The 22,098-nt window shown below is 43.1% G+C and overlaps 1 protein-coding gene and 1 long non-coding RNA gene across 2 annotated transcripts in view; both read right to left on the reverse strand.

The window, feature by feature from the left end:
• Positions 1 to 3,531: 3,531 nt before the first annotated feature.
• Positions 3,532 to 4,216, reverse strand: LOC311009814. The gene is made up of 3 exons (XR_014596693.1): positions 4,075 to 4,216; positions 3,883 to 3,962; positions 3,532 to 3,565 (listed from the first exon to the last, which is right to left on the reverse strand). It is a non-coding gene; the product is annotated as an uncharacterized lncRNA (long non-coding RNA).
• Positions 4,217 to 15,750: 11,534 nt separating this feature from the next.
• Positions 15,751 to 22,098, reverse strand: part of LOC311009666 (scavenger receptor cysteine-rich type 1 protein M130-like) — a 94,421-nt gene continuing 88,073 nt past the window's right edge. The window contains exons 11-13 of the mRNA XM_084003998.1: positions 17,426 to 17,755; positions 16,818 to 16,900; positions 15,751 to 16,707 (exon numbers count right to left, since the gene is read on the reverse strand). Of these exons, the coding sequence (XP_083860124.1) occupies positions 16,588 to 16,707; positions 16,818 to 16,900; positions 17,426 to 17,755 (533 nt within the window). The 3' untranslated portion in view covers positions 15,751 to 16,587. The remainder of the gene's footprint in view (positions 16,708 to 16,817; positions 16,901 to 17,425; positions 17,756 to 22,098) is intronic.

Consider the following 22,098-nt stretch of genomic DNA (forward strand, 5'->3'; position numbering starts at 1 on the left):
GGTTTGCAGTGCTTTTTTTAATAAAATGTGTAACATTTAAGGTGCGTTTTTATTTATTTTTAATTTATGGGCTAAAATCCCCTATTATAGTGTATATAAGTATTTATTGAGTGATACACACAGTTAGCTGAGGTTGTGCTGATTCTGGGGATGTGTATAACTTGATGATACTCTAAAAAATGAAAATTTTATAGGAAATACACAAAAGTATGACGAGACGGAAAGTTCTCTATGTGGGTCTCAGAGGGTAGATGTCTGTTGTCAGATCCTCTAACGTTAGCTTGGGGTGAGTTTTTGATTTGAGGAGTTGATACTGTAACCCCAGATCCTCTTTTGGGTTTGATAATTGGTTTGCTGGGATGTGCTTGGCCATTTTCTTTCAAATTTCATTTATGAAACACACTTCAATAATAAAAATGTGGATTTCAAATCTTCTCTTCTTAGTGTATTCAATTGATTAGTCATGCAATACAATTTTGTAATGTCTTAGAATTAGAATTCTTTATTTGGGTACCTTTAGCAGATATGAGATTAAAATGCGATGAATTAGATTATTTTTTTTAATCGCCTGACAGCCCTAGTAATAACCTGTCCATGTAATCTGTGTGTGTGTGTGTGTGTGTGTGTGTGTGTGTGTTTTACAGTTGTGAGAAGCAACTTCAACTCCAGTAAGGCCTGGATTAACTAGGCCTCCTCCATCACCATTGTCAACCATATTTATATATACAATCTGCTTATACAAAAAGAAAGAAAGAAGTATGAGTACATCCCAGACAGTACATCCAGCGTGAAAATGTAATAAATTCCCAATAATGTAATCAGGTATGACATTATCAGTAAAAATGTTATTGCAATATCAGTCCTGATATTGCATTACATTATTGGTGAAGTTATTCGATTATTGGATTTTATCACATTTTCGATTGAGTTAAGTGCAAATTGTCTTACATTTTCAGGCGTTATTACATTTTCAGGAAATTATTACATTATAGGGTGCTACATAGGTTAATTCTGTATTTAATCAAATAAATCACACAAGAGAAACTGACAACCATATCAATTTAATTACAAAATAAATATTTAAATGAAATAAAAAATACTAACACAGTCAAAAATTTTTACTTTGTACATTTTCATAGAGATTTTCTTTGTGAAGTACATGAAAAAAACATACAAAAAAGACATCATTTTACATAGCTACTTCAATTGATCCCTTCCTTTCTGCAGTGTTTCCAAAAGCAGACTAAGGAAGACACCTGTGGTTGTGTGGTGTGGGCTTATGGGAGTCTTCTGTCACCAGGGTGGACACAAGCGGGTGCTGTTTAATGCCACAAAGAACAGAAATGCTTTTATTTCTGTGACCAATCACAGTGAAACAAGAAAACAATCATTCAAATGAGTACTGTTTAAGTGTATTGGATACTGTAGTATTGATCCGCACATTCCTACTAGGCTTGCCATGTCCATTCTGCAGTCTATGACACACTTCCTGGTGTGAATTCAAATTAATGTGATCCAACTGTCCAAAACAATAGAGAAAGATGGATGGATTTCAAAGAACAATATAGATTTTTCTTCTGTGGACATGTCTTCAGTTGCAGTGGCGTGTCCAGACATTTTTGATAGGGGTGGCACCAGTGGGGCACTGACATATGCAGGGGTGGCATGAAGTGTGAGCAGGATCGCCTGCGCAGACATATACACTCACGTATGCACACCCACACCCAGGTGTCGGCATAGCATTAATTTACCATTTTTGTATCCACAACCCATATCTACTTCACTTGCAAGCAAGAACAGACCTACTAGTCACAACATTCAGGAAAAGGCAACATACAAATGTGATTGAAAACTACCATACTTTATTCTAACTTCAACAGTACATACAAAAAAGACAATGCACTTTCTGAAGACTCTGGGCAAAATATGAACTTAACAAAACTGTGCAAAACTTAACATGTGCAACAATAAAGTGCCAACAAAATAAAGTGCTTAATATTCTGACCTCTTTTCATACTGTAATAGTCCCATAATGCACGACATTCTTATATATTGTACAATAGATAATTGTGCATACACATGAATGATATTGATGTTACACGGGTCTAACATAACAATGTTACGCAGTACAGAATAGCTAAATGTTAGCTTTAGCATCGTTGACAGTCAAAACAGTGTTTGCTAATGAGATGAGATGATGACAGCCTTGTGCCAATTACAATAAAAAGAAATAAAACAAGACAGGATAAACGTTTAGCTTATTATCGTTACAGCTTTTAACTACAGGCACAGTAAGTGTAGTGAAATGTAGGTTTCTCACATCTTTCTCGACGACGCTCCAGAAACGTGTTGCTTCCATAGCAGTTTGTTTCACGTGTAGGTTTGCTCAAACTTCTTCTTCTTCGGGACTTTTTTTTGCAGGCTACATACTACTTTAGCGCATCTCTGCTGCCTCTCAGGTTTGAGAAGGAACTGCAACTCTAAACAAGCTTCCAGTTTACATTCAGTGCCGTGAATATTGGGGTGGCACTTGGGGTGGCCAATCAGATTTCAGGGGTGGCCCGTGCCACCCTAGGCCACTCCCTGAACACGCCACTGTTCAGTTGATAGAATTTTCTGGTCAATATGGTTCTTCTTTAAGTGTGAATGGACAGTAAAACCCTTCAAACTCATGGTCACATGGCGCTAGAGCGAGAGAAGTGATTGGTTGTGACTGACAGCAGTCCTAGTCTAATCGTACTTGTATAGTCGAGCAAAAGAAATACTTCAGCGCAGAGCAGTTTCTGCTCCCATGAACACTAGAGGGAGACATTTCATTGTTGCATGTCCACAGCAGCTGCATACTTGGATCGAGGCTTCTTAGACGATATTCGAACAAAATAAAAGATGACAAACTTTTTAAAGGTTGCTTGTCCAAATATATTTAGTTGTATCAATAAATATAGATTTTAAACAAGTGTAACCACCTTTAAATACCAAACAAATGACCAAATTACAAGAACTGATACAGTAATAACTAGTAGAAAAGAGAACGCGTTGGTCTGTTTGGTTCTACATTGCACTGGCTCCCAGGGATGTCCTTTGTGTCAGGTGTGTAACAGCACACACTTCCGGTTAATGCTTGTCATTAAAAATGCTCTGCCCGTCAGTAGGAGGGCACGTCAGCAAAAACAACCCAGTTGTTTGAGTCTCTGGCTGCAGACCCGGAGGATACTCTTGATGCTGTCACTGGGTTGGAAATAAATAGCTTGCCACACTGCAACTGGGTATTGGGTTGCCACTGCAGTTACCTGCTTGGGTTCTGGCAGCTGGATAACACAAGAAAGAATAATGGATCTTTAGAGCTGCTGCTAGTTGGAGGGTGTATGAATATCTATCACGTAAGATTGCGCCATCACCTGTCACATTCTTTCGTCTTTTGCCTCTCCTTTCTCTTCTTTCCTCTTCCTTTTGGTTATTTCGGATGGAATATTATTATTATTTCCCATTATCTAAAAATGGATGCTATACTGTAGCAACTTCTCCATGTTCTTACCTTTCAACCTTCATGATAGGTTCTCTGGCTCTGAGGAACAAATCAATACATTAGAAAGAACATCCAGGTGCAATATCATTTGATAGTCATTGTAAGTATCTGTCAACCCTGTCTCCTAGAAATAACATTTTAGTCCTGCTAATTTGTTTTACCGAATATGTTTTGTGGGAAATGGGTAATTTGGCAGAGACATTTATTTATTATTTCCTCATTATGTTGATGAAACAAAATGTCACTCAGATGGAATTACTTTGCTGTTGTAAATTTGTCGCGTAAAAATATAACTTCTCAGTTCATATTTGCATACTTGAATATTTCATGTCACAAATTATGACTTGTTTTCTTACCTACATTCACATGTCTTATGCTCCACAAATGTCATCTCAACATATTCTTGACCTGGCTCTGATGGCCTGATTTTCAACAGCTGAGGAGTGAAACCAGTTAAGGTTACCAAAAGGAGCCGATACAGTGCGTACAGTAATGGAATCGCTCAGATTTAACGAGGAAATTCATATTGCACGGTGTCCTTGTCTTACCTGCATGGTGACATTTGTGCTGCGGGTGGGGTGGCACTCCAGGTTCTCGTCGCCACAGCAGCCTGCACACCTCACCAGCGGCACACAGGCACATAGAATAAAGGTTTCACAAATCAGAGACTGTGGCCGCGTTCAGACTGCCAGCAGAAATCCGATTTTTAGCCCATCCAGATTGGAACCGGATGACTCTTTTGAAGTCTGAACAGTCCCAAGTCACATGAAATCCGATTTTTGCGAAACGGATCGAAACCACCTCCAGGAGGTAGTTTCAGATCGCATTTGGACAGATGCGTCTCAGTCTGAACAGCTCCAAACACTCAGATCGGATTTGACTGTCCGTGAGGTCACTCTACGCGACGCCAGACCTGACCCAATGCGCCAAACCACCCGCCTGTTTCAAGTTGTGGAGCTACGTTACCGGTATGGAGCAGTCAAAAGAGGCCGAAAACATCAGCTTTAAGGACAATATACTCATGTGAGCTGCCTCCATCTTGTTTGTTGTTTTTCTCGTCGCTATTACATGACGTCACACAATACACGCCTCCGCTCCAACGTCGTTGCTACAGCAACCAGTCAGATGGGTCACTTGATGTGGCCCAGTCTGAACAGAGCCAAATGAGATTTGGACACTTGCTAAAACAGTGTGGACAGTCAGCCCTAAAAATCGGATATGAGAAGGAATCAGATTCGAATCGGATTTGCCTGCAGTCTGAACGCGGCCTGTGTTTTTATGAATCTTCAGGATCTGTACATTAATCCAGTCCAGATATGAGAGGTCTAGGCACACTGGTTTTTGATCTGGACCTGGTCTAATGAGGTCTTGGTATAAAACAAAAACGGCAAAATCTCCCCTTCAGCATTTTCACGAACAAAATAAAAGTTTTACAGATACAATAGTAGGTGTCAGGCAAAGCTGATGTCTTACCTAAAATGTCTAAAAGGTTTTCACATCAAGAAGTGTGACAAAAAAGAGTCAATCAGTGGACAAACAGTCGCACTGCACAATGAGTTAATTTCCCCTTAACTTTCCCCTTAAGTGCCGAAATCGGAGGCTGGCGAACTGGAAGCCAACTTCAGCGTCGTTTTGAGTTCAGGGTATGTAATGGCACAATACAGAATACAAGTAAGGACTGCAATTGAGCTTGAAAAAGTGGAAGGATACAGTCAACTTGTAGCCATAACATACTTGTGCATTATTTATACTCCATACGTTTTTATTTCACAAGTAACTAATTGATCGCTCTACTGTACATCAAGGGCCAGAAAATCGGAAACACCAGTTAGCCTACATATAAATACAAAAGCCCTCCTGTAAATACTTCCCTCCTTAAATATGCATCACCGCAACTTCACTTACACATGTCTAGAAATAGGATATTGACATTCAAGATCAAAATACTTGCTTAAAAGTGTATCCATTCATTGATTTGAGATCGGCGTTTAAGGGGACTGTCAACCCCACACAGCCAGTCTGTTTAGAGCTGCTGTAAGACATGCTTTTTCTGTCACTTTTAAAGATCAAAATACATCAATACTAATAATAAACAGCACAAGCTGTCTGTTTAGAACTTCCTCATGCAGCTAACGTCAATATTGTTGTTTTTCTACGCACGCAAATACGTCAACGCTTGCTGTTAAAGGCGGATAACTTGCTGGTAATTTTCCATACACTGAGGTAACTTTAATTCGTTTAACGACATTGTAGTATGTGGATTGCTAGAGTGGTTGTTGTCTGTATCCACGGTTTCACCGTTTACTGCCCTGCCCCTGCGATGCTAGCCCAGTTAGCTAGGTAACACTAACATTGCCTACCGTCGCTAGCTTGGCAACGAGCTCAATTACGACACTGTCGATACGCTTTTTGGCTAAAAGTATTATTTTGCAAACCTTACCTATATGCCATTTGCTTGGAAACAAACTCCGTTTATAGTGGCATCCAAAATTAGCTGTAGTGTGTTTTTCCTATAGCTGTCCGTTATTCAGTAGGGGCAAGCGCAAATCGTGGCAGCGGCAGCTATCCGTGGCACTCCCGGTGGCACCGCGAGGTGCCACGGCAGCTGTCGCTGTTTGGTGGCATCTTCAGGTGGCATCTTCAGGTGCCACCGACAGCATGTCGGCATTTACCGACATGCCACGGCAACTACAGCTTTTTGAAGCAGCTGCCACAGGATGAAGTGGCTGTGGGATATTTTTTAATAAAAAAAATAATGATGATAAAAATGTAACCGTAAATTCTTGGCACATAAGAATGTAGCATTTTCAGAGCACTAAATATTTATTGAAGAATGCCAAAATCAGGGGGGGGTATAGTCTCCACCCCCCCCCCCCCCCCCCCCCCCCCCCACCCCTTCTGCCACTCACCTTCCACGGCATTTACCGACCGCTACAGCTGTTTGAGGCAGTTGCCACTCACCTGCTGCAGAACGCAGAAATGAATTTACTGTCAGTCAAACTATGTCAAATCTGCCTGTATTTGTCTTCAAGACACTGACACTGCTTTCATATATGAAATATATGTTTCACATGATTAATCTCCAGTGTGTGTGTGTGTGTATGGGGTCAGTTCAGTCTCATTAATAATGAAGGCACAGAGAAGGATTCACAAATGTATTTTCTGATTTATATGACTCTCTTCACACAAAGACTTTTCTTTGTCAGCGTACAGCCTACTTACCACTTTAAATTATGTTTTTATATTTATTTGATTTGCTCCCATAAGAGACATCATAAGAGTTAAAGGGACGAGAGAGAGAGCGACGACATGATTTAAAAGACGGCCGAAGGGCGGATTTGAACCGGGGCCGCTGCAAGAAACTTCGTAACATGGGGCGGTAACTCCACCACTAAGCTATCAGCCAAATGAAAGTGACCATGTAATCAGTCAGATTTTGTAGTGTCCTTATGATGGGGCAGTCATATTATACTACTAATACTATTAATACGACTTCCGCATTCACACAGTCGGCGAGTTTTTGCCAGCTGTCCTTCCTGCATTTGGCAGATGAAACTGTTGCCTTTTGCCTGCATTATATGTTTAACTTCTTCGTATTTCTGTATGATTATGGTTCGCTCCTCGTACGTGAAATACGCCGCTTTGCCGCCGTAGACTGATCCATGTATGTGATTGGTCAAATGCTGCAAACGCCGCCTCTTTCATGTGCATGCGCTCATAGCTGGACAGATAAACCCTGGGTTGAGTTAACGAGTTGATAACCAGCTTTGTGTGACCGCTTATCTCCGATTGCCTTTGTTAGGGTAACTTAAGCTGGATCTATGAAAGATACCCTGGGTATGTTGAACTCGCTTCGTAGTTCAGGCCCCTGGAGAGTCTCAAAAATCCACAAATAAATACAGACCAGTTCACGAACAAATGCAAACAAGTTCACAAATGAAAAGCGTCTTGTAAATTCAAGTTTAACAGTTTGTATATAAATGTAACAACATACAAATACATTTTTGATGAAAATTGCAATTTTTTTTTATTCATATATTTATGGATTTCTATTACATTTATTTAAAACGAAATGTATATGTCAGCAGAAAGTCATTTATATATAAATCACAAATACATTTGTGAATCCTTCTCTGTGCATTCATTATTAATGAGACTGAACTGACCCCATAGTGTGTGTGTGAGAGAGAGAGCGAGAGAGAGAGAGAGAGAGAGAGAGAGAGAAAAAAGATACATCTGACGTTCGTGTTGTTTAATCAGACGTTCCGTTTGTCGTGTAAAACATAACGGAGGACACGAAAAACCCATTCTAATGTTCGTTTTTAATGAATCATTTCACTGTACGACTCCAGTAAACTTGGACCCAAAGTCCTCATTCTCTCCGTGGTCTCTCCGCTTCGCTGTCTGCTTTTCCAGCGCGTCATCCAGCCCGCTGTTCCCCCACAAACACGCAGCAGAGACGGCAGAGACACACGGAGCACTGAGGGGGGGCGAGGCGGCCAAATGTCCGTTCAGAACAAAGTTCATAGTCTGCAGCATGCTCCACGTTATCACAAGTTATTAGTGGTATTATATTCATTACCAAAGCATTGGCTCATTAATTATCAAACTTCCCGGACAATAGAAATGATTAAGAGAGCGAAGCTGGGAAGTGACCATGGCGGTGACTCAGCCATGAAACCTGCAGCCACAGTAACACATTCGTGGAGGCTAGCTAGCTAGCTAATGCTAACTAGCTAAGATAGTGTCGGTCCACCGAGCGAAAAAACAAGTAAGAAGTAAACACAAATATTACGTCCCAGTATGAAAAATAAACCGAAGGATTTTTCTTTAAGCTACTACACCTAATATCAATCGAAAACATCATTTATGATATGTTTTAAACTCACCTCCTGCCGCTGTAGTTAGCTGAGCGGGAAAAAGTCCTCTCTTTGAAGAACCGCATTACGTTGAGTCGCTCCGCCTCGGCCGTTGTCGGGTAAATCAACTGCTTTGTGAACAGAATGTTACCTTCAGTGTCTGAGAAACAGGGTGAAATAATACTTGAACATGGATTATGTGTTGGATGAACTACAGGAGATGCTGGACAGATACAGAAAAGCATGCTGGGTCTAATGTCATCAGTATATTTGGTGGGTAATTGGAGCCACGTTGTTATTTTCCATTCTTTTTGAATGGAGTTCTGCTGGTACAGACACCTGCTACATAAAGACGGCGTGGCTCACCTGTTGGTGTCGGGGCCATTCTTGGCGATGATCATCTTCAGCTTGCCCAGCCCGCCTACGGGCGCTCGGTCGGTGCCGGTGGTGAACTGCAGGAAGAGGCGCTCCTGGTCCTCCCTGAACGAGTGCAACGTCTCCCAGAACTCCCTGCGAGTCATCAAACGGACATCCCAACAGTCTGAGTCTCTGAGGAGCGACTTGTAGACGTTCCGTGTGTTTAACCCATACATGCTGCACCGACAAAAACACGTCCTTACTTGATGATTGGAGAATCTCTGTTGTAACCTCCATTGTACTCCGTGGTTTCTTCCAGGGCGAGGAAGTCCAGGTTCTGTTTTCTTCACCCAACATTCAAAAAAGACATCAATCAGCTACTCCACTTGTGTAACATGAGCTAAACGGCCTGGTGGTCCTGAAGAAGACCTGCTCCAGTAGGCTGCATCAGAGGGAGCCAGTCTTCCTAACGCCATGGCAACAATAAGACCTCCGAGTCCTGTGGACCGTACGGCGAGAGCTCAAGAGGGTTTGTCTCACCTTTCGGTTTTCATTGGTCACTGGAATCTTGTCCCCGTTTTCCCTTCAATCATACATGACTTACGACATCACTTCCTGCTATTCTTCATTCCCATTTCAATACTGCTGCATCACATTTCAACAGAAACCTATGAATGCAATGTGCAAATCACATTTGGCATTCAATAGCTGTTCAATAGATTTACATTACTGAGCTAAATGTGTCCAATGGACGGATCATAAGAAGGCCATCGTCGACACATATGAGGCAAACTACAGTCACAACTTACACACAGAGATAAGATTATCTTTAACTCAACACATGGACTCGTACTAAACCTTTACATACAAGCTGTCGAGGAAAATCCCCAAATAAACCACAACACAAGAAGCTTTCTATGACTAGATTTGCACTAAATCCAACATCCAACAGCTTCCATTTTGGCTCCACGGTTTCTCTTTCCCCCGTGCTTATGGATGACGGATGATCTCTTCACCACGGCCATAGTTGCTTCGTGCTTTCGTCTCTTGCCTCGGCCGACTCCGAGCTCGGTGTCTGGCAGATACGAGAGAAGCGAGGATGAGAGGAGGACAGAAGCCGAGGGGAACAAACTAGAGGGCTGCACGGGCCTGGAAATTAAGCCCGTACCCGGCCCGAGCCCGAGACTCTCAAACCCGACCCGAACCGAGCCCGAATTAATAGATTAAAAACCAGGCCCGACCCGACCCGTTACCCGAAATGTTATTATGCAAAATGCGTCAAGCGGCTCGGAAGTGAGATGCCTCGGTAGAGAGGGAGGGAGGGAGAGAGAGAGAGAGAGAGAGAGAGAGAGAGAGCTGTGTGTGTGTGTGTGTGTGTGTGTGTGTGTGGCGGGCACTCGATCAGGCGTTGACAGGAGGGCGGTCAGTGGTAGCTGTCTAAACTGGCTAGGTCGACCCAAACGCCCGCATCCACCTCGTTCGATGTGCCGCACTAGCGAGGAGGTACCGGTCTTCTTGCTGTCATATTTCAAAATCATGTTACACTCCTTGCACTGAACATTGCCCGTGTATTCGTCAGTTAGACTTACGATCATTTCAAAGTGTTTCCACACACCAGCCTTTCCAGCTTCGTTTATGATTTTTTTAAGCTCTCCTTTAGCTAGTTTTTGTTTTAATTCTTCCATCTTGTCTTCCTCTGATCATCTCCAGCAGTCAGACAGTGCACTTTTACCGCTAGCTTAATTCGCGCCCAAAAATGTTTTGGATTCAAGGCACTCAAATTAAACAAACTATTTATTTATTTCTCATTTAATATTTTATTTCTTTCTTTCTTTTTTTACAACAAAAGACAGACGTGAAAAAAACTAATGTGTAAAAAAAAAAAAAAAACTGTAGTTCGTCCGACCCGACCCGAGCCCGAAGTAATTAATTAAAAACCAGACCCGACCCGGCCCGTTACCCGCTCGGGCTCGGGCTACCCGCGGGCTCGGGTCGGGTAGCCATGCTCTAGAACAAACACAACGAGGAGAACCAACACAGTCATGGAGGTTGCAGAGGAGGAGAGTGGAAAAGAAACCAGGACAGAAGAGCACAAATGGATCTTCTTCCAGGATGAGATGATTGATTCACCGTTCATCTCCTCTGATTGAACAACGGGTGACATCATGCTGACAATTGATTAGAGAATAATGCAAACACTTGGTTGGATTTAGAAGATTCTTGTTGTGTTTGTGAGACTAATCTCTAAGGTTCAATAAAACACATGAATTCAATATTAGTTTGGATCAAAGAGGTCTTTAACTCTACATATTTACTGGCAATGTTTTTGGAACGCCCTCTAGTGGACAAGACGTAACACAACCATGATAATGGCACTGGCAATGGATTTAAAAATGCAAATACTGAACCAAATATGGAAATACATTTGAAGAGGATTAAAGAGACACATTGACAGCTCCACTACATATAGGTGCATTATTTATTAGATGGGATTTTAATACACTTTATATTCACCATCAGTGACAACAAACACAGTGCCTTACTGTTGTGTATCTTTAACTTGTTCCATGTAATGTCAAACATTGGCAAGCAGATGTCACCATATTTAACTGGATCCAAACACTGAACGTTTCTGTCCTGGTAACAATAACTTTATTTGTTTTGGAAACATCAACGCCTGCGGGGCCCCCCCTTCCCCCCTCTATTTATGTAAAATGGTTCAGTCCACTGGATCAGCTGCAGGTAGCGCCGGTGGTGTCACACAGCGCCACAGCGGGCAAAGCGGAGACGGCGGTATGCCTCAAAAATCAGGCAGCCAAAAAAGAAAGGAAAAGAAATTAAGAGAGGAGAAGGAGTTGAAGGGCAGTATTTCCCAAAAAAAGGTGGGTTTGTTAGTTGTGGTGTGGTGTTATGGAATATTAACTTTGTCCCTGTCTGTGGTCTATAAGCTAGCTCACCTTTCTCTGGATTTTTACATTTTACTGCTATATTAGTTAAATAATGAGCCCAGTCAAACATTTATCAAGCTGTTCTTATTCAATAGTTGATCTCCCCTCTGTCAAAATGATGCCTCATTCTGAACAGAGTCAAGTGCACCAGCAGCTGCAGCAGCAGCAGCTGTCTGTCTCTGTAAAATAGCATAAAAAAATGTAGCCGCTGTGTTGGGGGGCCCTGTAAAGATTCTTTTCATGGGGCCCAAAATCCCTAGCGGCACCCCTGCGTGCTGCCACCGGCTTCAGACACCATGTTGTCTTCTCCATATTCAGTCCGGTGAAACGTTGGGGAAAACACTCCGCTACACATTCCGGACAACAAACTACGGCCTGGAGCCACCGTTTCCCGCACGGACGTTTGGCCTCGCCCACTTCCGCCTAGGCTCACCCTGCTGCGCTGTGATTGGCCAGTGGGCCTCCGTGGTGTTTGGGTGGAGTCGTTTAGTTCCACTCCTTTAACGGCTATTTGTGTAGCTAGCTAGCGTCGAAACAAAGGCCCAATCCCGACGTCCCCCCTCACAGACACAAAGGGATAGTTCAGAATTTTGGACATAAGACCTATTTTCCAACTCAGCCGGTGTGTTTGAGATGTCTGGAGACGTTTTCAAGAAATTTCATTAAGTTCTTCTAGTTGCTGAGTTCGCTTGTGCTAGCGCAAGTCAATCGTTCTAGTTAGCATGGCATTAAAAACACTCATACCGACTCCACACTGCACCCGAGGCAAATCCATTGTAACGGCAGACTATCGATGTACATATCTGTGTTGATAGAATGTTTGAAATAAAACCAACCTTGCATTTTTAAGGATTTTTGTCTCAGCAGCAGCAGCAGTGTGTCATACTTCCTAGTAGGCTATGGCAGCGGCGGACTGATATCACCTAGCACTTAAAAGTTAAAGGTTCTATAATAGTTTGTTTACCTGCTGTCATTGCTACAGAGGCAGAGTAGCCTGCAATGCTGGTTTCTTCAATCTTACAGAAATGGCCACTTTTGGAGAATATACTGAAACTTTTGAAAAGTTTTTTCCCACCCAAACCCAACCGTACCTGTACGAGCCTGAATATACAGAGGAAGAATTGCGCGAGAGGGATGCTCAAAGGGCTAAATCGAGGGAAGGGAGGAGAATCATCTTGAGATACCTAGTATCAACTGGATTCATTAAAAGAATGTAGAAGAGGAGGAACGGGAGAAGTAAAGTCCAGCAGATGGCGGTAAATGCAACACTAAGGATGCCGACTGCCACTAAACACCAAAGAAGAAGAAGATGCTCAAAGGGCAGAACGTGAACGAGCGTCTGTGGAGACCGAGATAGCCCCAGCTGGAGCTGAGAACCGGGACCGAACAAACGGAGACTGGTGGTCCCAGGAGGGAATCCCCCGTAACGTGTCTGAGGGTTTACGGTTCTCCGGACGGAGCAGAGGTTCAGGTTCGCGGTGCGTAACTGTGGCTTCGCGTGGCCGTGGGCTGCCCGGTGTTTGAGTGAGCTCCGAGGGCTTTTCAGACAGCCTTGGGGGCTTAAGGGCCGACAAATCGGTGGTGTTCAGGTGTGTATTTACCGGCTGGATTCAGAGCAGCGTCTTAAGGCGGGCCCACACCGGACCGAAAATCGGCGTCTTTGACAGAGTCGGCGTCTGTGACATGAGTCTGCTTGGTGTGGTCGCTCGAATTGGCCCACGTCGGCGTTCATTTCAGCCGATTCAAATGTGTAATCCGCCATTCGAGTTGGTCATTCTTTTACCATTCTGATTGGTGGAGGCTAGCAGCTTGACTAGCGAAGCCCGGAAGTGACGATGGTAAACATACCAGATAACCAGTGGAATCGAAGAAGGTGGTCTAGAGAGGACTGCCTACTTCCGGTTTTCGTGTTTTTTGGCCCACAATACAGATTAGCGCCGCCTGTTGTTTTGGAGACATTACATCTCGGCAAGCGCGGAACGTATGGCGTCGGCTGTAGTTCCGTAGGTGTGAACCGCCCATGTCGTTGTTCGAGTCGGCCATGTTAAGTAGCCCGACTTCATTTACAGACGCGAATCGGGCAGTCGGTCCGGTGTGGACTCACTTTAAAGGCGGGTCCACACCGGAAGAACTGTTTACCATCGTCACTTCCGGGCTTCACTGATTCGCTAGTCAAGCTGCTAGCCTCCACCAATCAGAATGGTAAAAGAATGACCGACTCGAATGGCGGATTATAAATTTGAATCGGCTGAAATGAACGCCGACGTGGGCCGATTCGAGCGACCACACCAAGTAGACTCATGTCACGGACGCCGACTCTCTCAAAGACGCCGATTTTCGGTCCGGTGTGGACTCGCCTTTAGAGTTTTGAGTCCGACGGAGCAAAGTAAAATGCTGCTGCTGAGAAACTAGTCCCTCAAAAAATGGATGATTCATGCGATGCAAGGTTTCAAATATTATTCTATCAACACAGATATGTACATCGATAGTCTGCCGTTACAATTGATTTGCCAAACAATATGACAAAGTTCACAAATATTGCTGTAAATATGGTAAAAAGTGACTTTAAAATACTCACCACTTTTTTACCTGTTAAGAGCTAAATGTGGCAACATGTAGCCGTTCATTTCATAGTGTGTCACATGAAAAAAACAGACAGATACATCACATGATGTAATATATATGTATTTATTTTCATTTGCACAAAGATTCCAGAGGAGCAGTTGTTGGATGTGAGGATTCCTCCATGTTGGACTTCACCACTAAGAGCCCTGTTCCATGTTATTCTTGTACTATGGGGAGCTTTGCTCCGTTCTATTGACTGGAACACTGTTGATGATGTGAGCCTTACCGTTACACTGAGCCTGCTAGCACTGCTAGTTCACTGGACCATAGATTACCATCCGCATGAACACCTGGGTGATTCATGCATCTGGTTTTAAGTCCAAACACTGGGACTACTATCACTGCCACGCACCAGCATTTTCCAAACACAAACAGTCCTTGAGCTCTTGCGTTGACTTCATGATAGAATTGTGAATAAATGGTGAACGGCACGTCGTAGTCTGTCTTCTCTTTAGTCTGTCTTCACAAATCTCAAACAAACACGCTGAACAGATCTCAGGCTCCTCCAACAAAGCTCCTTAAATGTGTCCAAAACTAAATCACAGCACTTCAAAACCACAACGTACCACATGAAATAGTCTAGAAATCAAATATAGGCAGAAAATGGAACATAGAAACATGAAATGAGAGATTTGTGGTCGATTGTAATTCCAAAACAAATATACAAAGTCAAGATTTCAATGTTCTTCTTCAACTGCATCGACCTGCTGCATATGTTTCTTATGTTTATTCAGATTGTTTGCTTAGTTATGACCATGTTTCTCATCAAAATCTGTTCAGTACAAAAATGAGCAAACTCCCTGAGACAGATGCTTAATCATTATTCTATATACAGACTTTTATTTTGAAATTTACCTTGGATTTACTGATCATCCCATGGCCTCATATTTATTAGTTTTTTGGTATTTTTGTTTCATTTCGCTTTTTGCTTTCTCTTCTCATCATATAAAACATCGTCATGAATAAAAAGTCACGATAAACAACAACATTCCTTAAACTAACTCAAATGAGCTCAAAACTTATGAAAAATAGCAAAATCAAGTACAATTGTTATGAAATGAGCAAAATGATTAATAAGAGTAAAATCCTGAAATACAAAATCAAATACTTGTTTATAAAGTACAACATTAAGTCAACACTTTAAGTATAAAATGAAGCAAAATTCTTACGAAATATAAACATTGGTTCATCACAAAAATAAGCTGTTCATTGGGATTCTCATCAGCTAAATGTGTCCTGCTGCCAAAATCAACTCAACAACAACAATGAGCAATGTGAACCACAGGGAGGCGCTGACGTGAAGTTATGACATGTGACTAACGGATGAAGTCGGTGTGAAAACAGTCTCTGGGACCTCCAACAGGACTCTGCAGTCCTGGTGCTGGGAGATTTCAACCAAGTCTCCATGAAGAAACCTGTTACCATAGCAACAACAAGCCTCGCTTCAACAAGGAAGTAAGGCGCCTATGCAGTGAGACAAATGCTGCATTTCAATGTGGCGACAAAGACCAATACAAACTCCTTAAATAGCAACTTCAAAAGGCAGCTCAAACAGCTGAAGCCACTTCTAGAGTCACACCTGAAAACAAGCTCCAAGTCCATGACTTTAAGGGGGTTTGGCAGGGCCAGCACACAATCACTAACTACAAGACCAAGCATCATGTGAGCCCCCCTGTGAGAGGCTGAAGGATTTCTAATAATAATAATAACACATTCAATTTATATCACGCTTTTCTGAACCCAAAGATGCTTTACAGACAAGAGATAAACAGACCATCAGACAAAACAATGAAAGAAAGAAGATGGGTTTGGAGGCGGGACTGGAATATGGTGAGGGACTCAGAATCACCGATGGTTTGGGGAAGGGAGTCCCAGAGCCTGGGAGCTGCCCTGAAGAAGGCTCTGGCCCCGAAGCTGCGGAGGTTGGATTTGTGGATGGAGAGGAGACCGGCTGATGTGGATCTGAGGGCCCGTGAGGGTTGGTAGGAGGGGATGAGCAGTGGTGTAGTGGAGGGTATACGCAGCTATACGGGGTATACCCACCTCTTTTTCTGGCAGTTTGCAGTATACCCGCCTATCAGCCAGAAAGCCATTGGACTATATAGGAGAGTATACACACTTCCTCCTCTGTAACCTCCCATCTACCTAGCAGTACACCCACCTCATCAGCTACCACTACACCACTGGGGATGAGTTCAGGGAGATGAGGGGGGGCCAGATGGTGGAGTGCCTTCTAGGTGAGGACCAGGATTTTGGAGGGGATTTGGAGGTGCTACTCTGCTCCCCGAGCTCCTTCCTGTTCAGTCGGCCCTCCTTCAGCTGCACCAACGCCCAGGTTGTAGTAATCTGGCTCCACATCCTCCCGTCTGCCCGGCTTCTGCCCCCTGCTGGCCTGGAGAGACGTGACGGCACACAGACATGTGACTTCCTGCATTGCTCCTCTCTCCAGGTCAGTGAACACAGACTGAGTCAGTGCTCTCAACAACAGACATGTGTCAGTACCTTACAGCGGAAGTAAAGGCCAACGTTCACCAACAGCAGAAGCAGCGGCACGGTGACCACTCTGATGATGACAGGTCTCAGATCTGATGACCAAACACATGGACAGTCATCACATGACTCATCATGACTCCAACAGCTGCCATTCAACACAAACTAGGGACCTTGTTTGCTGTCACCATTTATAGACCTGGTGTCACTTTGTTCACTAGATCAGGGCTGGATTCCAGAAAGCAGGTTTAGTTAAACTCTGAGTTTGTTAAGCCTGAGAAGAGGGACACTCTGGGTCCTCTGTTCCACAAAGACAGTGAACTTAAACTTCCACCTAATAGATATGGAAGCACATTGATTGGAGCAGCCTGACGTCGGGACACGATGTTCAGAATCAGAATCAGAAAGGAGTTTATTGCCGAGCATGGGCAGACTGGCAATCTGGCATCAGATTAAAACCATATGTCTTAGGCTGCCTGTTTGCACAATATTCTTCTGCTTCATTTTCAGCTGCAGCCACATTCTTTTTGTGTCTGTGGGATTAAACCTAAATCTAAAAGAATATTATTACATTTCACTTCTTTCAGTCATGCTAATCAGGAATTGAACAGTCAGCTTACCTACGACAGTGACAGACAGCAGACGGCTCTCAGAGGAGAAGTTATGAGAAAGAACATGGACGTGATAAACACAGCTGTAGCGTCCCTGGTGGGCGGGCTCTGCAGCAGGAAACAGGAAGTGGGCAGTGTGATTGACAGCTGGCTGGGTGTAGTTGTGTGCTGAGTTGGAGGAGGTGAAGGTGAGCTGGAAGGAGCCTCCTGGGTACTGTGGCTGGACGGAGCAGAAGACGATGAAGGTGGAGCCCCTGAACGACTGAAACCCCTGCTGCTTGGCCTCGGAGACCCCGTCCATGGAGGAGGACACGGAGATGTTTGGCTGCAGCAGCAGGTCTGTAAAGACAGAGAGATGATGAACGGTCACATGAGGCTCGTTGGAGATGAACTGCTCCTCGCCTGGAAAGTAGATGAGATCAGGTGGCAGCAGCAGGAGGCGGAGCCTAAAAGCTGCCGTCAAGTTCAACACTTTCCAGCAGCCTTCATAGACGTCACAGGAAGTCATAGAAACAGTTACATCCTGTTAGATGCTACCTGTAGTTTGTGAACACGTTCAGATTGATATATTTTTTAAGAATTCATTTGGATTTATTCATATTTGTTCATAAATATCTGGAAATGTGTGTATGTTGCATTTTATTCTCTCCTTTCCTCTTTTGATGTCTGCCTCATAAAGCATGATGTAACTACTTGTTTTGATAAGTGCTATAAATAACCTTTATTATTGTTGTTATAATTATGGTTACTATTGTTATTATCAAACACAAAAGATATATTTGAAAACTTTTATTGCACAACATGAGACTTAAAGCCCACGATCTAGCGTTAAATATTAGAATGAGATCAAGATACACTGTGGAAACAGGAAGTGATGTCACAGGTCTGACAGACAGACAGACAGGTGTGTCCTGCCAGGTGAAGCTCAGCAGTCTATGGAGGGTCTGAAGCTTCCAGAAACCAGCCCACTTCTCTACATTCTAGGACGTCCTTGTCCTGGAGAACTTTACAGTTCAGTCCAGTGGAAACCACTGACTGTCACTGGGACAGAGGAAGGAACATACTGGGAACACTGCTGTCATAGATGATGTCATAGATGATGTCACTGAGGGGCTTACCTGAGCAGGTGAGATTCAGGATGAAAGAAGAGGAATCTGATCTGATGGAAAAAAGAATCCTGGAAATTGTGGCTGCACACCCAACTGTGAAAAATATCATCCTGCACATTGGATTTAATGACATTGAAAAACAACAATCAAGAGAGTTGAGAGAGGACTTCAACAAACTCTTTGAAACAGTCAGCTCTGTGAATGCTGAGGTTTTCATCAGTGGCCCTCTGCCCCCGACCGGGAGAGGAGCGGAGACATTCAGTAGACTGTTTTGGCTCAACAAATGGCTCTCAACTGCATCTGTTGCTCGCCGAATGCATTTTATTGACAATTTCCGCTTTTTCTGGGACCGCAGGCATCTTTTTAAGACAAACGGACTTTGCCTAAATAAGCTAGGGGCAAAGCTATTCATCACCAACATGTCTTACTGCCTGTGTCATCCATCTGTCGCCAAGGACAAGACACGAGAGGAACCAACAAAGAGGGAAGACAAAACACAGACTATCAGAAACGTCGAAGAGGGACTGAATGTGGATCCCTACCCCCCCCCCCCCCCCCCCCAAATCCCAATTCAGGTCTTCGTCATTCTCCCTCCCTCCAATAAACCTTTCTGTCCCCCCCTCCCCCTTGGAATTCCAGGAGCTACCCCCACCTACCCCCTGCCCTACTCAGACCCCCTCTCCCAAGACTGCAACTAAGTCACCAAAACCCAAGACCCCCTCTTCCAAGGCTGCAACTAAGTCACTAAAACCCAAGACCCCCTCTTCCAAGGCTGCAACTAAGTCACTAAAACCCAAGACCCCCTCTTCCAAGGCTGCAACTAAGTCACTAAAACCCAAGACCCCCTCTTCCAAGGCTGCAACTAAGTCACTAAAACCCAAGACCCCCTCTTCCAAGACTGCAACTAAGTCACTCAAATCCAGGATCCCCTCTTCCAAGACTCTTCCCGTATGGCCACCTTTTCCCTTATGGCCACCCCCTCCCCACCCTGACAGCAGCCCTGAATATTACTGAGACAGAAAAGGGTTCAGCAGTAGACCGCATTATCAGCTGGACCCAAGGTCGCCTACATCAAAACATGGCACCTTCTGCATTCCTGTTGTGACTACTAAGAGAGTAAACATTGGGAAACTTGTACACACACCTAACCTAAACAATCCCATGCCTGTCAATAACACCATCAGGATGGGTCTGCTAAATGTTAGGTCTCTTAATAACAAATCATTTTAGTCAATGATTTTATTACCACTTCTGAACTTGATTTTATGTTTTTAACTGAAACATGGCTAGAACAAAATAACAGTGCAAGCATTCTGATCAAGACAGCACCCCCCAACTATAATTTTATTGATGTTTGTAGATCTGGGAAAAGAGGTGGAGGGGTTGCTGCTATATTTAAAAATACATTTCAGGGGAAACAGATGTCACTTGGTGTTTTTCCATCATTCGAATATCTTTGTGCTGTGCTGAAATGCTCTCCCAGAGTTCTCCTGTTAATTATTTACAGGCCACCTAAATATTCATCACATTTTTTCGATGATTTTACTGAATTATTGTCTAGCATCTCCACTGATTTCGACTGCCTAGTTATAACCGGTGACTTTAATTTTCATATTGATGATTTGAATGACAAGGGTGCAAAATAACTTTTTAATATTCTAGACACATTTGACCTGTGAAAGAGGCTACTCATTGTAAGGGACACACCCTGGACCTGATTATCACAAAAGGTCTCCATGTTTCTGATGTTTTTGTGACTGATCCTTCATTGTCTGATCACTTCTGTGTTTTTTTAAATATTTTTTTCATTCCTGACACACAAACAGAATCAAATAAGGTCAAAAAGCGGTACATCAATGAACATGCCAATGTACTCTTTAAAAATGCCATCTCCTCGTTACCACCTCTAAACCCATGTCATGCTGATGATCTTGTAAACATCTTTAATTCCAAAATTCTGAAAGTCATAGATGTCATTGCACCTGCTACGGTTAAAACAATTTCTGGTAAGCAAAAGGCACCCTGGAGAAAAGCTGCTGTTGTGACAGCCCAGAGAAGAGAGTGCAGGAAGGCTGAACGAATCTGGCGGAGTACTAAACTTCATATTCACCATGACATCTATAAAGAGAGCCTCCGGGCCTACAATTTAGTCTTAAAAAGTGAGAGAAACATACTTCTCCAATATCATAAACAACAACACTAATAAGGCGAAAACCCTATTTGCAACTGTTGACAGACTGACCAACCCCCCAACACAAATACCAGCTAAACTCCATTCCACGCAGAAATGCAATGAGTTTGCATTCTTTTATACTAATAAAATTGAAGGCATCATATGCGCCATCAATATCTCAAACAAAAAAGTTGGATCACCACCCTGTTCAGGCAAAAGTAACACAGCAATCATGGCAAGCTTTAATGCCATAGACTCTAAAACTCTAGTGGAAACAGTGACAAACCTAAAATCATCCACCTGCTGCCTTGATGCTTTACCTCCCAACTTTTTTAAGAATGTTTTTGACTGCCTATCAATAGTCGTATTGCAAATAGTTAATAACTCCATTCAATCAGGCAATTTCCCAAAGGCCTTCAAAAAACTGCAGTCATTAAACCTCTTCTAAAAAAGCGGAGCCTAGATGCCTCTATTATCAACAACCACAGACCAATTTCAAATCTACCCTTCATGAGTAAAATAATTGAGAAAGTTGTCCTCCAACAACTTAATCACTTCCTGGCTTCAACTGGCTGCCACAACAACTTCCAGTCAGGATTTCAACCTTTTCATAGCACCGAGACGGCCCTTATTAAAGTTGTAAATGACATCCGTCTTAACACAGACTCTGGCAAAACTTCAATAGTAATGCTATTAGACCTCAGTGCTGCATTTGACACTGTCGACCACTCAATACTCTTGGACAGGTTGGAAAACTGGGTGGGGCTCTCAGGCACAGTCTTAAGCTGGTTCAAGTCATATCTACAAGATAGGAACTATTTTGTTTCCATTGGCGACTTTGTATCAGAACCTACCAATGTAACGTGTGGAGTCCCCCAAGGTTCAATCTTGGGGCCGACTTTATTCAACATCTACATGCTCCCACTAGGACAAATCATGCAAAATAATAACATTGACCACCATTGCTATGCCGATGACACCCAAATCTATGTAGCACTATCGCCCCATAGATCTTCTGTGCCAGTGCATTGAGCAAGTCAAAGACTGGATGTGCCAAAACTTCCTACAACTAAATGAGGACAAAACTGAGATAATTGTTTTTGGTGCTAAAAAAGAAAGGTTTAAAGTAATTCAACACCTTCACTCTCTGTTCCTGAAAACCTCAAACAAAGCCAGAAATCTTGGGGTTATTATGGATTCTGATTTACATTTCGACAGTCACGTTAAATCAGTAACAAAATCAGCCTACTATCACCTAAAAAATGTAGCAAGACTTAGAGGGCTCATGTCAGCTCAAGACTTAGAAAAACTTGTACATGCCTTTATTACTAGTAGGCTAGACTACCGTAATGGTCTCCTTGCAGGAGTTCTTACAAAGACCGAAAAATGTGAGCACATTA

This window comes from Eutrigla gurnardus, assembly GCF_963514095.1.
Source record: "Eutrigla gurnardus genome assembly, chromosome: 24".
Lineage (NCBI taxonomy): Eukaryota > Metazoa > Chordata > Actinopteri > Perciformes > Triglidae > Eutrigla > Eutrigla gurnardus.